This window comes from Cygnus atratus, chromosome 15, assembly GCF_013377495.2.
Source record: "Cygnus atratus isolate AKBS03 ecotype Queensland, Australia chromosome 15, CAtr_DNAZoo_HiC_assembly, whole genome shotgun sequence".
Classification (NCBI taxonomy): domain Eukaryota; kingdom Metazoa; phylum Chordata; class Aves; order Anseriformes; family Anatidae; genus Cygnus; species Cygnus atratus.
Genome location: NC_066376.1, coordinates 11823032 through 11839619, shown reverse-complemented (window position 1 = coordinate 11839619; position 16588 = coordinate 11823032). Strand labels below are relative to the sequence as shown.

The window sequence follows — 16588 nt, the reverse complement described above, 5'->3', positions numbered from 1 at the left end:
TTTCTATTCTGGCTGAATGTTCCCTTGGAGTCATAGTCCAGTGCCACTAATTATTTCCACAGCAACATGCTGCGTTCCAGTACTGTTATCTGTAACTTCACATTAAAAAATCCACCTATCCTTGGTGTTTGTTTCTATTGAAGGCTTTGCTCTCTGTTGTTACCTGCTAATAGAGAAGAATGCGAGCAAAAATGTTGCTGTTTTATCAAAATACTGCAGTTTAATGAGAAATCGGGGGAGTCGAAAAACAGGATTTGAAAAAACCTGGGGTTTGTTCTTATACAATAAAAAAGCATGTGGGACAACTTAGAAATCTGACACTTTCATCCTAATTTGGTTTACACTTTCAAGAATTTTTGCTTTGTAAATCTTCCTTTTAACATATGTTATGTTTTCCATCTGTCTTCTCAGATGTCTAAGATACAGAGAGAACCTAAATCTTTTATTCGGAATACTTTCTTTAATAGAGATGTCTCAACAAATACTATATTGTGCAGAATCATAGTGTGAATCAAAAGAAAACTGAAACTTCCATTATCAGGGCTCATTCACAATCACAAGGAACTCAGAGTCTCAATCTTTAGCACACAGACGCACCAGAGGTTCGCTTCGTCTCGCCATAGAGGTGTAAGAATCTTTCTGGTTGTTTGGAGCGCTGGATAAATACAGTATCTTCGATCTGCAACTACTTTATTTATATAGAGAGGGACGTGAAGCTGTCTGCTTCTCTGAGGGTCCTCTTCAGTGCTGTGGGGACATGCTAAGGGCGTTGGCGCTGCCCCACGAGTTACTCTCTCTAGGCAGTGAGCCTCCCAGGGAGCAGCTGGGGCTGCGCTGCTGGCGGGCGTCTGAGGTCCTCATCTGGGCCAGCAGCTGCCTGTTGCACAGGGGGAAGGAAAGCGGGGTTTGAGGTTCCAGCCCCTCCGTCTGCGTCGCACCTGAAGAGCACAAGCTTCTCTCCCTGCCCGCCCAGCTTTGCCACGGCCTGCGCTTTGATGACTGCTTTAGTGGGTGTCGCTGTACGGGTGACGCAGCTTCTGTGTCATCTCCGGCGTGGCGTTATCTAATGGGGCGAAGAAAGCTGGAAACTTCAAGTGCTGATCTGTTCTGTAGTGGCTGTGAAGTTTTTTCCTAAGTTTCATAGACTCCGTTAAGGAAAGTATTAATGAGAAGGCAGTGAGCAGGGGCTGTTCTGAATCAGTGCTTTACAATAAAACAGATTTGAGCAGGTATTGTGTTTTTGTGTACAGTTAGTTATAGTTGGAAGCTTTTTTAGAGTGAAATTATTTAAAAGTAAAAAAAAAAAAAAAATCATATCTGCTGTTGCTTCCGTATGTGCGTTTGGTGTACTCTGTGTTGTATGTTCTTGCACAGATGAATTTGAATTACTGAACAAACCACCCTTTGCTTGTAATTTGGTACCAGAAATAGGGAGGAAAAACGGCATTAAAACAAAGAGAAAGGAAACGTGATTTTTGAGCTATTATAAATCACAAAGGAGACAGAAAACTTGCCTGTTTTATTGTAGTCTTGCATAATGTTTAATTCTTTTTGTTTCATAATACTGCTTCAAATACACATTAATCATTGCCATTTCAGTCTTCGCAGAAATAGATCTGTTCTGGGCTTGTATTACAGAAGGTGCACAAAGGTGAGGACTTCACAGAAGGACTTGTGCAGCTGAAGGGGGAACGTTTGAAGCAGCCTGAGCTAAAAGGCAGCATTAGGATGGAGTTCTCACCACCCGTGCCATCAGTCATAGTGGGCAGGATGCAGGAGTGAGAGATTTAAAATCTGAAACACCTTGTGTGAACCTGTGTGTTTGGTAAGAAGTCTCCAGCCAGAGAATGTCACAGTTAAAGTTTGCTTGTCAAGATATTTCACATCTTTGTGAGCTATCTGCTGATTTTTTTTCCAGATGTGCAGTGAGGGTGGCACAGCCTTAGCATGAAGCAGTGGATCTGTCAGTTGTGTGAGCTAACCGAAGGCATTCTCATGCTGACACTCTGTTCTGGTGTGCATTTCATGCTGCCTTAAGCAAGGGCTCGCTTTTTATTACTGGATTCTCAGATGATTTTGCTTTAAATGGTCGTCCTGAACATTAATGTTTTGTCAGCTGTTAAAATAGGGCAACAGAAAAGATGCTTGTGTTTGTGATAGGAGGAGAAAGTGAGACCCCAGTTCCATTAAAGTGCTCCAAGAACCCTAAAATATTTAATCTTAATCAGGATGATCTCCTGAAAGAAAAGTTAATGCGACCGGTGCAGTTGTCTCCGTGTCGGTAGGCAGATTGCTTGGCTTCTCCAATCCTGCCTAGCTTTCTGATCTCACGGCACAGAAACTCGCTGCTGCGCGGGGTGGCGGCGGTCACATCCGTGCTGGTGCTGCTGCTGGGGAGGATCTACAGTTACTTGCAAGAGCAGGCATAGCGGTAGTGTCCACTCGGTGAAGACACCTTGGGAAGCAGTTAAAGGGAAGAACAGTTATGGAGAGGTTCTGTAGGACCAGAGGAAAGGAAAGTTAATCCATCATTTGCCATCCCGTACTTCCAGGGTAGACCAGAGTAAGCGTTCTTGTTGGGATTGTTCTGCTTTTTTGGTGTTCTCTTTCCCCTCTGGCATCTGGGAAGAGAAGAGACTAGCTCCTTGTCTGAATGCATTCTGCATAGTTTCTTCTGTACATGAACTTTGGTGCCAGGTACATTTAACATCCCCTTGTGTACTACTTTGTGTTAGTAGTGGAATACTCAAGTAATCTGTGTGGTGGTGGTAACATCTTTTTCTAGTAGAAGCATAGTAGGTCTGAAAACAGTGATTATTTCTGAAGTTAGTACCTTAGGTTTTTCCGGACCTTTAGCACGTTGTATTTTCATGGTGAGTGTAGCAAGAGAGATGGTCGGGGTGGTTTGGATAGGTACAGCAGAGAGAGAAACATGAGGTAATGACGTGATGATATACAATGTGCGAGTGGAAAAAGAGAGGCTGGGAACCAAACTCAGTGTAAACAGGGGGTTCAGCTTATACCATTTTCTTTTTTTTCAGGGAGGTGAGAAAGAAGGGGGGCAGAGGAGCTGAACTTCCCTGTCCCAGGCAGTTGTTTGGTGTCACACACGTCAGTTGTGGTTTAGGGGACTTAGCTGCGTTTGCTTTTCCCTTCCTGAGCAGTAGGTCTGGCGGTCGGGCTGCAGTCGGGAGCGTTTTTAAAGCTGAGTTGATAGCTTAGGAGTATTGCAGCAGAGGCTAGCAGAGAACGAACAGATTCTTTCCTTTTTCATTAACTTTTTGATTTGTTTGCTTTGTGTAATGAGCTTCAGTTTTGAAAAGTCACTTAGTTGCTGAAGTCTTATAAAAATAGATTGGGAGAGATTTTTTTAGGAGCTTGAAATTACTTTTGCTTGTTCTCAAGATTAACTATATTCTAAGCTGGTAGCGTCCCTTTTGGTTATTGGAACATACAGAATTGATTTTGTATCAAAATTAATTGATTTTGGGAACTTATCACTGCTTAGGTGTACCCTGAATGGTGTTCATTTGTGGAGAAGTGTGCTTCGCCAGAAGGCAAGTTGTAAAGGAAGCACAGGGGCATCGAATGCCTCCATCTCAGTGTCCCATGCCCCAAATCCCAGCAGCAGGAGAGCAAGAGGAGGCAAGCGTTGGGCCTGTTTTCAAGAAGGGCTAAAAGGACGATTCAGGGAACTACAGACCGGTCAGCCTGCTTCCCGTCGCGGGGAAGATCATGGGGGGAGGTCCTCTCGGGGAAAAAATCTCTGGGCGAGGAACGGTCAGCATCGATTTATTAAGGTTAAGTCATGCCTGACAAGCCTGATTGCCTTCTGTGATTAAAAGGACTGGGCCGGGGGGAAAGCAGTGGATGTCATTTACCTCAACCTGAGCGAGGCTTCCAGCTTGATCCCCCGGAATGTCCTTGCTTCCAACTCGGGATGTTATGGTCCGGATGAGTGGATGGCTAAGGTGGGTGTTTTTAAAACAAAAGCAAACAGAAAACAAAAAGGCTGGATGGTTGGTCTCAGGAAGTAGTACTTAGTGGGACGCATTCAACTGCAGGCCAGTAAGAGGGGCGAGTGTGCAGGGGTCTGTACGGAGCGAGTCTGCACTGATATCCTTATCAAGGGCCTGGAGCAGGTGACAGCGCTGGGGGACGCGCTGATACGGGGTGGGTGCGCGGCGAGAGGGGAGGGCTGGGGGCCGGGGTGCTGCCAAACTCCAGCCTCCAAGGCTGGCCCCAGGAAGGGGTGTCCCCCTGCTGCAGAGCACTGCCGGGAGCAGATGAAGAGGAGCCCCGGTTACAGGGAGCGCGTCGATCAGCTGCACCGAGCCCAGCGAAACGCTGCCGGGAAGGGGCCGGGTGCTGGAGCCGAAGTGACGTGAGGTGAGGGGAGGCCCTGGCCTCCAGCCTCCTGCTGTCCCTTCTGTCCAGCAGCCCTGCCTCTGGCGAGGGAACACTGTGATAATTAGCCTAATGAGGTTCCTGGGGGCAAGTAGCTAGAAGGTCTGAAGGTGAAGCTCATTTCTGTGTATCGATGTATTTGAATTTTGACCAATCCACTAATTTAGGAATGAGCAAACCAAAACAGTACTTCTCTCTCATCCCAAATACAAGTAGTTCAAACGATTGGGCAGAAAGAAGTTTAGTTAATTATTCTAATCTCCTGTTACGCAAGCTGTAACTGGTTGGGGCTCATCCATATGCCCGCTAATGGATCCCTTGTTTTCCCCCCTACCCCTTCCACCCAGTCTTTGGCGTCTCCTCAGCCCACCCAGGTCCCTCGTTGCTGGCTTTCACAGCCTGGTCGCTAAACATCAGCTTCTGAGAAGGCGGTGGTCTGCTTTTGAAAGCTGCAAGCCAGCGTCAGATGCCCGTCAGTCTTTTTGCATGCCTCGTTAGGTGAAGTCGCTAATGTAAAATTTCCTTACTGGAAATTTTATTTTTTCTACGAGGGCATTTTTAATTGCTCTTAAAACTTTAAATGTGCTAATTGTCTTTTATGAAACAATAAATTACAGAATCCTCAAACCTCGGAAGGAGGCTGGGGTGGATGTGGTAATTGCTGCCTGCACCGAACAGTGTGGCTATTGAGCTGAGTTACCTGACATCGAATTGTAGGGAATGACTGCAGCTCTGAACTGTTGAGGCTTTGTCTGCTGGGGTCTGGCATGATTGAAAGAAGCCTTACAAAACAAAATTGGGCTCACTGAAATGTAACAGCTCTGTTGGCATGAAAAGAAAGGCACAGTGAAAATACTGCTTGTGTGCCGGGACTTCCAGGGTGACTTCAGCATCGACTCCGTGGATGGGCAGTCGACGTTTGTGGCAGGGAAACTCCCAATCACGTCCAAGCGAAGATAGCTCTGTAAAATTGAAGCTGAGTTTGGTAGTTGACCACCTGCCTTACCATCTTAAACATACGACAAAGAAATACCTTACAATGTGTCACCTCTCCAGGCTGGCCTAAAGGAGCCAAGGGGGAGAGCTGGTGACATTGAAACGTGTTGGTTGGATGTGTGTGCTAAGGAAGAATCTCCTGATAACAGTTGCGAGTAGTCACGCAGATGAACGTGTTCTGCCTGAGGATGCAGCACGGTTTCTTGTCTGGGAGGAAACAGAACTTTTTCTTTAAAAAAAAAAAAAAAGTTTTAATGGCCGCTGAAAGCGTTGTACAGGATGGCAAACAACTTACGTTTAAGCCCATAACACTGAAATGAGGGGAATGTGTTTGTCTCCCGTGCGTGAAAAGAGATGTTCAGAGAACACAAAATTCTCCATTTGGAAAAGGAGCCCTTTGGAAAAAGTGGGTGGGTTCTGATGGTTCAGTGCTTTTCTTTCCCTTCCAAAAGATGCGGTATCTGTGGGTTTTGGCTCTTTTTGTTTTTAGAGGCCATTTGGGTTTATGTTAGCAGAGATAAGGAAAGGTGTTGATGTTTGCGATCAGAAGTGCTGTGTTGGAGAAGAGATGCTACCATGTAGATCTCCAGCCTGTGACTTCCTGAGCACTGAAATAAGTGCGTTCGTTGTGGGGTAAGGGAGACTGACCTCCTTCGGAACTGTTCTGTTCTTCTGCGCGACAGCAAGCAGGGGGTTTGAGAGATGCAGTGGGTGCAAAACTCGGTGAGTGGAGCAAGACTGCTCTGTTTGGGTATATTTTGTGCATTGGTTCGGATAACTTTGTTTAAATGCACGGGCATCTCTTGATATTTATTTTTTTAGGCTTTTGGTGGATGCTGTTTGTTTTGAGAAATAGTTGAAGCACCGAGAACGTGATCAGTTATGTTCTTGTGAGGATGGGGGGGAGGTCACTTCTCATTTTGCTACTAGTAGAAATGGGTCGTTCCCATTAAGTCAGACTTCTACATGTGTATAAGTGCATGTATTTATAACTGCCAAGACAATCTCTTATCTTCATAGCATGTTGCAGACATGCTTAAGTAGACTTTAGTTTTCTGTTGTGTAACTGTGAAATGCCTCGTGTTGATTTAATCGTTGCCTGAACTCGAATACTTGGTGAATTTTTACACGGCTGCAATGCTAAGCTGTTTGCCTGCTTTGTATTTTCCTGCAGGCAGAGTTGTAAACTTTCCACGCCTAACATTAATGTATAGACTTTTTACAGGAGCTTAAGAGTGGTAGAATATTTTAAGTATTCCCAAATGCTTGCTTCACTCTTTTCATAAACTGCAAAAACATTTCCAGTCCTTGGCTCTGGCAACACGGTTAAGAGTCCAGCCAGTGAAACAGAAAAATTTGAGCACTGCAACTCCAGCATCCTGTTTTGAAATACAACTGGAAAAAAACTTCTGTTTCTTTTCTTTTCTAGCCGTAGCAACATCTTTCCCCTCTCCTTTTGTTGCTCATCTCCCTCCGGCCGCGCACAGCCACACGCACGTGGCTGGCTCTTTTTGTTCTTGAAGAACGAGCAGTTTTAGTGCAGAAGCTTGGAAAAACAGCATTCGTGGGATTTACACAAGTTCCCTGAACAAGCTCTTTAAGCCTCAACGTGCCCGATGAGCTGGGGTGACCAGAAGTGCTTAAGGAAGGCAAAGTCTTGGACAGGGCCCTGCCGGCCTGGAGAGGAGCTGCTCTCGGGGCCGTGTGTGGGGCTAAATCTGAACTGTTGGGAGAGGAAAGGTGGAACAAAAGGGTATGGGAGAGGCACCCAACACCCAGCGGTTGTGTGCAAAGAGGAGGAGGGATGATGATGAAGCGATCACCAAAACGTGCAGTACACCAGGGGTTTTTGTAAAAGATGTTCAAAAGGTGAATTGAACAACCGAAGGGTAGCAAATAAGAGAGAAACTAAGAATACTTCAGTGATGAACAAAATTGGCTTAAGAAAATACTGGTTTGCTCCTTCCCTGCTTGCAAGGCAACAGGTCTTTTCCTGAGCCGTAGCGCGTTTTGTCACAGCCAGCCTCCCGCAAGCTTGTAAGGATGCTTCAGGGCCAGATATGTGCAGCCTCATACAGGGGTGAATCGAACGTTTTTGTGCATGTTACTGAGATGATTGGTGTCGCTCCGTGGTCACTGCAGCACATCTAAAACGTGGGCTTATTTTTCTCTAGCTAGGATGAACTGAGAATTTGAATGCTGATGGCATGCATTGTGTTCCACTGTACTGGAAGTTAATGGTAATACAGCCTAGCTGTGTGATGCAGGTGAAATGGGTTGTGGGTTTTGCTGCTGTTTTGTGTTTTTTTTTTTTTTTAATGCACTTGGTGTGGTCCAGGTTGTTGCTTCCTGAATGAGATTATGGCGCTTCTGCAGCCTGAGTCTTGCGCTAGCTTTTCCTTGTGGAAGAGTGAGTTGAATGTGGAAGAGTGAGTTGAATGATCATGAAGCATTTGGGATTTCCTTCTTTAGAAGAGAACTTCTGTTTGCTCTAACCTAGAAACATTTTGTCTTTCTCACTCTGAGGAGCTAGGATCTTCAGGCCTCACTTTCCAGGGGCACAATAACATTTCAGTACAGTTCTGTTATGTTATAGTAAAAAGTGGTTGGTTTAGATCATGCCTGCAGACTGGAAAACTTTTCAGCAGTGTGTCAGGTTTGAACAGCTGCTCTGATGAACTGAGGCTAGTCTGCTGATACGTCTTGTTAATCTGGATGTATACACTCGTCCTCATGTCTTCAGATATGTAATTAAAAAGTACCTATATACAATCAGATAACTTTCTGTTTCTAGTTAAATACCTAAAATAACACTGTTACAGACACCACTTACAATGTGTAATAAAACATTCTAGTGAACCTGAGCTGCTAATTTTAACAAACAAAACACAACTTTTTATTTTAATGAATTTTGGTGTTCCAGCCAGTCAAAGCAGTTCCTTCAAGGATTGATTGATTTATTTTGCCCATCTGGACAGCGTGTGGATTACCTCTGTCAATATTGGCTATGATAAATGAGGGCTTGGCACTTGGAGAGCAATTTGAATTATTTGAGCTGTTCGGGCATTAGGAGGAGAAAATGCTGAGTGTCTTTCAGGATCCTTTGAGGTAGTACGTCATGGGGAAAAAATGACAAGAAATGGATATTGAAAGCATTTATAGGAGAGACTGGGAGCAAACTACTATGTAGTGGTTCTCTTGCTTAAGCATTGAAGCGTAGCTGGAAGAAGTCTTTGGCCATACGCAAACATAAGTTGCAGTGTTGAGGTAGGATTGTTGGATGAAATGGGGTTACTCGAGAGGTCAGATAATGTGATGTGATAGCTCTGTCGGGAGAGTACATCAATTGGAAAACCTCCCTTGATATTTCTGCCGTGTTCTTTTAGCCCAAACAAAAAATTTGGGGCTTAGGTCAGATGACGCTGTTCATTCCACCTCCATTTCTTAAGCATGGTATAATGTCTTGTCAAATCATGCAAAAAACCCTACTTACTGGCCTGTGTTTTACCCTGTGATTTTGCGTGTACACCGTATGCCATCCGGGACTGTGCTTTCTGAAGGGTGCCAGAGTTCACGTCAGTGGGCACTCGCCACCAACGTTGGCAGTCTTGGGTGAAGTTAGGCCTTAACGTGTGACATTGACTACATACAAGACAAGTATGTAGTAGTGTAGGTGAATATTTTAGTCACTTACTTGTGTTTTTCTGACTTGTGTTTCTGTTTTAACTTGCAGATTTTGGATCTTTGTTTGACTTGGAAAATGATCTTCCTGATGAGCTGATCCCCAATGGCGAGTTGGGCCTTTTAAACAGCAGTGGGAACCTCGTTCCAGATGCAGCTTCCAAACACAAGCAACTTTCCGAACTTCTGAGGGGAGGCAGCGGCTCTTCCTTAAACCCAGGAATTGGAAATGTGAACTCAAATAGCCCTGTCCAGCAGGGAGTTGGTAGTCAAGTTCAAGGGCAGCCGAACAGTGCTAATATTGGTAATCTGGGTGCTATGGGTAAGAGCCCTTTGAACCAGGGAGATTCGTCTGCTTCAGGCCTGGCAAAGCAAGTAGCCAGCACCTCTGGACCTACCACACCTGCATCACAAACACTGAACTCTCAAGCACAAAAACAAGTGGGGATGGTGACAAGCAGCCCTGCAACATCACAGACTGGACCTGGAATATGTATGAATACTAATTTCAGTCAGACACACCAGAGCCTTCTCAACAGTAATTCTGGTCACAGTTTAATGAATCAGCCTCAGCAAGGACAAGGGCAGGTAATGAATGGATCTCTTGGGGCAGCTGGAAGAGGAAGGGGAGCAGGAATGCAATATTCTGCCCCTGCCATGCAGGGGAATGCAGGCAGTGTGCTGGCAGAGACTTTAACCCAAGTATCTCCACAGATGGCTGGTCACACCGGACTGAACACAGCACAGACAGGAGCAATGACAAAAGTATGTATATATGCTTTAGTATATCCAATTTATTGCACTTGTGAGTTTTTTGTTTTCTAAATACCCGTGTGGAAAAAGGAAAAAAATAATGGACTTTTTTTCTGCAACAGAACTAAAGAATGCACTTTCTTGAGTCTGTAGTTACCGGTTTCAGTCGGCAGTGATATCATGAAAGGAATATGGTTGAAGCAGTATTTCTCATGTGATCAGAAATGAAAGCACTTGTTTAAAAAACACTTCGCTGTATCTTAGCAGGCTGAATTAGAAAATAAGAGATTAAACTTGCGAGAAGAAAACATTATTACTTCTGTGCAGGATCTCATTTTATCTGCCAGGCGGCAGTATCTTTATTTAAAGCAACGTGAAATCTTAGAGCTCTGAGTTTGAAGGGGCAGAGATACAGCAACTGGTCCTCTTGTCAAGGACCGCTATCAACAGCTGTGCAGTGATTTTTTTTTTTCAAATACAGAAGCACTGATCTGAAAACATTAAATTTCACATGGATTGCCAAGCCAGTGCAAAATTTGCAAAAGGGAAGGGTGGTAGCTGGGCAAGAAGTAACTCAGGGGCCGTTACGGATTGGGGCAGGGAGTATATATGCGTGGAAGTATCTACCTTTGTCTTTGGACACTGCTCTGATCCCTGCTTGACACAGTCATTGCTTTTTAGCTCTTGACTTGCCTGGTTATAAGCATAGAGAAATGATTAGAGAAGGAGATTGCTGCTCCTCCTGCCTTGGCTGGGAAGCAGTGCATCTCATCTCTTGTTTGTGTTGCTTTGATGTAGTTCCTTCTTGGAATTTTGATGGCAAAACTACTCTATTCTGGTATACAGAAGAGAATTCCATCTCTACTCTTTTATCTATCCATACACTGCTAGTCATTATCATTGTAATTTATTAACATGAGAGTCTTAATGGATGCATTAAGAATTCTGGAAAAAAAAATCATTGCCTGACAAAAGCAAGTCCATGTACTCTCAAGAAATATTGCCATCCTTGTGCAGTACTGCACATTTCATTTAGTTTTTGAAAATAAAAATACAAAAAACATTCCATTGGCACTGAAAGGGATCCCGTTGCTTAAGGAAGACATGTTTGTGCTCTGGGTGATGGTCATAGCACGTAAAAGTGAGCGCACCTGTCTCTAGCATCCAGATCGGTTAAATCTGCCATGTGGAGGGATTGGTCTGCACAGAAAGAAATAAGTTTCCCTTTTGTTTCTTTTTTCTTTGTAATTTGGGTGAAGAGTGGCAAATTCTGATTACCTGGCATAGCTTATTTCTATAAATTTATGGATATCCATGTTCAGGAGTAGATTTTCCCTAGCCACTGCACAGTTACACAATGAAACTACTGATTTTTTGATGTGAACTAATTTAAGTAGAATACCCCCAAGCAAAGGGACTTGCCTAAGGTCTTACCTGACTGAATGTATATGGCTCTGCTGGGAGAGGTTCTGTGATGTCTTGGTTTCTTTTAAGCAACCCCACCCCGGTAAGGAATAGGCCAGAACAAATTCCACTTTTCAAGGATTTCAGTCTTAGCCTGAAGCCAGCTGCAAGTGGGATTCACCAGCTGAGGAAGATGGTCTGGGTGTTTTCAGCGTGATTCAGGTTCAAGAAGTAAAGTTAATTTGTGCATGGATTATGTTGAAAAAGAGTAGTGGAAGTACCCCTATTATGCATGTCAGTAGTTCTTCTTGTACACAGTGCTGTGCTCAGCACTGGTGATGCATTTCCAACAGGTTAGAGCAAAATTAGTGCTTTCAGGAGGCCTTAGAAGCAGAATTGTTTGGAGAAACTGAAAAGGTATGACTACTTAATAACAGAGCGTAAGTGATAAAACAGCGCTTCTGTGAAAGTGCTAGCACTTAAGAAAAAAACAATTTTAAAACCTTGGCAAACTTGAAAAAATAGACTTGGTGTTTTTCCAGACCTCCATCTCTTGCCAAACAAGATGAAGCTTAAAAGCATTGCATTTTTATAAAAGTTTTACTTTATTTACATCTTAATTATCTTTCGGTAAGAGAGCAAGCAAATGAGATGTTTTACACAAATATTTCATGTTTCCATTTTGGAGTGATTGGTTTTCTCCCTGAATTTTCTTCTTGACAAGCAGAAGCGTTCCATTTTTGCCTCTTCGCATTGGCGTTTGAGGACAAGCATCCTGTTCAGTCTCTTCCTGTCCCCCAGTCTGTTGTCCTAATAGGGTCATCAACGGTGCTCGTGTTAGCTTTTTTTGTTTATTGGTGCTCCTATTGCGATGAAGGCTTTTAAGAAAAATAAATATTTCGGTGGGTTTGTCTGTTGTTCTGAAACCGAAATTTCTGCTGAAGGAGAATGTGGGTTAGTTTGTTTTTTTTTTTTTTCACCTCCTGTTCCCTGATGTTTACCACTTAATGTGCACGCTGTAAAAAGATTTGAAGAGTAGCAATTAAAATGGTGAGGCAGCTGATTTGCCTAACTGGAGTAAACTGTTTAAAATGTAGCTGCCGTATGCTGGAAGAACTGCATCAAGGCAGGAAACAAATTCTCTAGGTGGTAACTATAGCAATGTATCTTAAGGGAAGGAGGTGGGAAATACGAATGCAGATTTTTATTTTTTTTAAAAAAAGTAGTCTTAAACCAAGATTTTCTCATTATGTTTAAGTGATGTGCATCACTGATTGATTTCTTTTATTTCCAGTCTAGTTGTTCTATTTCAGGATTTTCAGTATCCTGATAGCTAGGTAAGATTGCAGCCCCTCTGCTGGGTTTACTTTTTTTAATCCGCTGACAAAGGTCTAAGCACGTGCAGATGGAGGGCACGAGAGCTCTCTTACGGATCTGTGTTGTCTCTGGAAATCCCCGTGGTCAGAACTGTCTCCATTCAGGTTCCTAGCGCTGCACAGGCTGTGCCTGGGCTGCTCTGCCGCACCAGGCTTTCTAGACGTGCGCTCTGCCCTGCCCCGATGTTCCTGGGGCAGTCGGGGGGGAGCTGCTGGACCGTTGGGACTTGCCTGACCTGCCGAATCTGTTGTAGGTGGATTAGCGTTGTGCTCACTATGCAGTGTTCGTTTGAGGTGGGTTTGTTTTACCAGGGGTCATTTGTGCTTCCTCGGTCGCAGTGGATGCTTCAAGTAAGGCTTGCAAGCCTGTTTTCCGTAGCTCGGCACGTTTACGTGCAGTGCGTAGCAGTCCCGTGACCCTGCGTAGTTCGGGACCAGGGCTGCTGGTTGAGACCTTGCTTCCGTGGTGGTTTGTTCTAACCCTTTTTTAGTAAGTGACTAATCAAGGAAAGTCCATTGTGTAAGTCTTTGCTTTTTCTATTTTTCTTCCGTGCGTTATATTTGTATAAAAATATGCCAATTACACCAATTCTTTCCAAGAATTTATACCAATTCTCCCTAGTAAGAGGGATTAAAAAGAACCCTATCTTTTCACCTGCTCTCAGAAGTAACTGGGAGTCACTTCACCTGGAGCATCTTAAGCCAATACCGTTCCTTTTAAGCTGGACCTGTTGTTTTAAGGCAGCTCTTGACAATGAGAAGCAGGCCAGAAACTCATGGTAACTCAAATTCATGATGCACGTGCTTGCATAAGCTGAAGGTGGCAGATAAACTTTAACCAAATGAAAATGGAATGAAAAATAGCTGAGTCTCCACATCAGAAGGCTGTGAGGTGCTGGCATCAGGGCTAATGTTTCTCCGTCAGTAGGGAGAGATTAAAGCAAAACGCCTCCTCAGTCTATAGAGACATGAGCAAAGGATTTCTCATATTTCATATGATCCTCCAGAAGAAGCAACCTGTCAATACAAGTAAAACGATAGTTATTGAAGTCATAGTCATGTTTTCTTGGGAGTACGTAGCATGTTCTTGATAGCCTAGAATATTTTTGGAAATAGGGAATGGATTAGGCACTGAAAAGATCTTGTGAATGAAAGATACAGCAGCTTACTATAGCAAGGATTTGAATTCTTCACTGGCCATGACTGTGTGATTTGCATTTTCAGGTTTGTGTAGAGTGCCTGCCTTGTGATTTTGACCTGCCTGAGTTACTGACCTGTCTGGAAACCGCTGAGGAAACCTTTTTTATGCTATAGTATCTCTCTCTGCTCAGTTCACTGCCAGACTCCTCTCCTGAAACAATTTTGCTTGTAACTTTGGGATTATGGCCCTGTTTTCTCGGACAATGAATGTCACAAAGATAGTTTTCATTTCGGTTGAAGTTCCTCAAAAAATCGGATTCAAAGAGCAGAAGGATTCTTCTTTGAACAAGTATCACGTGGTAGGGGTAGAGGAACAGGTTGTCTTGTCACAGTGACTTCTAACAGGAGTAGAATTGCCCCTTTTTGTTGTAATTTGTTTTCTGTAAAGTCCATTAGGTCCAGAAAATGTGTTCAAACCATCTAGAAAATCTTCCTAAATTAGGGTTGTTTCAAAAGATTGAAGGTTGTCGGTTTTTGAACATCTAAAGGGGTAGCAAAGCTAAGCAGATGGCTTATTGCTTCCATAGAAATGAGCACTTCATTGCAAGCGTGTTCTGTGCCTAATGCTCTTCTGTTGCTGTGAGAGTTCATCTTTTCCAAATGAGGGAGATGAGGCCTTCATGTAGTTTGTTGTGGCTGGCAGCTAGAGCTTGAAGTTGTGTTTCTGGAGATTAGATGGTATATAGTCTCTTGCTGAGACGCATTCCCGTCTTCCTAATACTGCTATCAAAGCCTGTGGAAAATTAGAAGAGAACTTCAGAAAGTTTCTATTTATTTTGTATGGTTCTCAAATCTCCTTTCTGCACTCTGGTAAGAGTTTTTGCCAGTGATTCACCTAATTGCTACTTTAGCTCTTTCCATTAAGAAGCAGTAAAGTCCCATTGAGGTGAGTAGGACTCTTCGGTGTTTTCTATTTCATATGTTCCTGAGACGTAATGCCTCTCTACAATTCTGCAAAAGGAATCACCTTTTCTTCAGTAACTTCAGAGCTGTCTCGCTCAAATAAGGGTATGCAGGTACCCAACAGCAAAAACACTCTGAAGCTGCGTGTGCCTGATCTGCAGAAGCCACTGCTTTAAATCTGAACTTGAAGCTTCTCTGGGAGTTGCTTTCAATGTGTTTGTCTTTATAGGACTACTAAACCTACCTCGAGATTAGTTTCCTTTCTGAAAGATGCAGTTTAGTCAAACATTATTGGGCTCTATATGGGCAATAAATGGAAGTAATTGTTTGGTCAGATCTTAGTCTGAAGTTATGAACACGTCAATCAGGAGAAAATGGTTGGTTATTTTTATACCTAGTTACGAGGATTCCAGCATTAGTGGTTTTCAGTAAAATGTCCTTTCAAGGTTGTAGCTTTTAGGTAACTTCTTTATATGTATTGTGAAAATTCTGAAGGAAAATATTTGTGCTGATATAAGCTGGAAGCTGCATGGCAAGCAGGAAGTGAGACAAATGGTGACCTGGTCGGCAGGTCTTCCAGTGTAGTTTTTCAGGAAGTGATCTAGTAGCAGTGCTTTTAGATACAGAGGTCAAAGTGTGCACAAGAGATGTGTGTTTCCCTACTTGTGTATAATGTGCTTGACCCCTCCCACACGCACCTCTTCCTGGAAGTTGGTGTCAGTAACAGATTTGACACCAAAATCTTACGGGTTCAAAATCTCACCAGCTGTGTGAAAAATAGATCTTAATATGCTGGATTTCTCTGTAATCTCGTCTATTAACTGTATGTTAGCATGATTAATTTGAATAGTTCATGTTTTTAACTTTATTTCAGTTAAAATAGCCACTTGGCAGTGCAAGTGGCAGTAGGAGAAGTTTAAGATTAAAGAGGAGGAGGAATTCTTACCAGAAGTGACGTTCAGAAAACAGTAAAATCCTTGTTTATGTCTATCAAGAGAATAACCAGTCGTCTCGCTTCCTGTTGTTGAGCTGTCTAAGAACTGGATTCTGTTACTTGCTGTTTCAGTGCTGAGTGTACATGTATGTGTGTGCCTTGAACACCAGATTCATGGCTTTGCTCCCCATGACTGTTTGCTCAGTGATATTTTGGTGTTGGATAGTAGCTGTCAGGAAATGTAGCAAGATAGTGAATGACTCTAAAGAGCAAGAATTGTGATACAAGGCTTCTCCTGCATATGTGGTTATGGTGGTTGAGTCTGTGTTTTGAGGAATCTGCAGTAAGGAAAACTTATGATGGGGAAAAAAATAAAGCAGGCTATTTAAACAGGTTACCCAGTTGATACTGCTAAGTACCAGATTTAGATACGCTTGCTGATTGTGAATTAAGTCAGCTGAGGATATTCTCGTTTCGTTGCAGTTCTGTTTGTTTTAGCAAACTGCTGGTGCTGTTTGTTTCTTTGGTGAGACTCAATCTGTCTGGATCTGCCTGAATTGTTTTAACGTGACTTGCGCATAATTTGCTGCTTATCCTCTAAGTTGTCCGGAGTCGGTTGCCAAGCTGCCTGCCTCTTAGCAGGCCATGCCTCTGGCAAGCTCAGGTAGCCAGCCCAAATCATGTTCCACCTTATGCTGCTTCCCAGTTTCTGTGGACTCTTCATCAAGTTACAGACTCGACCATTTCCTTGGTTCCCTGGTCAACAACTTTATCACCAAAACAGCATTTTTATTGAGAAGAGACAAGTGCTTTTATAATAATAACAAACAGAAGTAGGATATAAATACATAGAAACATGTAACAGCAAAACTCACTGACTCGTAGTAAAATTAAAATATCTGTAACACAGTTTTGTTTTGAAACATGACCATGT

General features: G+C 43.3%; 1 protein-coding gene across 9 annotated transcripts in view; it reads left to right on the top strand.

The window, feature by feature from the left end:
* CREBBP (CREB binding protein) overlaps positions 1–16588 on the top strand; it is a 94764-nt gene that overhangs the window by 4854 nt on the left and 73322 nt on the right. For 6 of the 9 annotated variants that reach the window (XM_035549088.2, XM_035549084.2, XM_035549090.2 and 3 more), the window contains exon 2: positions 9137–9849. In XM_035549088.2, coding sequence (XP_035404981.1) covers positions 9137–9849 — 713 coding nt within the window. The remainder of the gene's footprint in view (positions 1–9136; positions 9850–16588) is intronic. The other 3 variants (XM_035549087.2, XM_035549092.2, XM_035549086.2) reach the window with 1 other exon arrangement.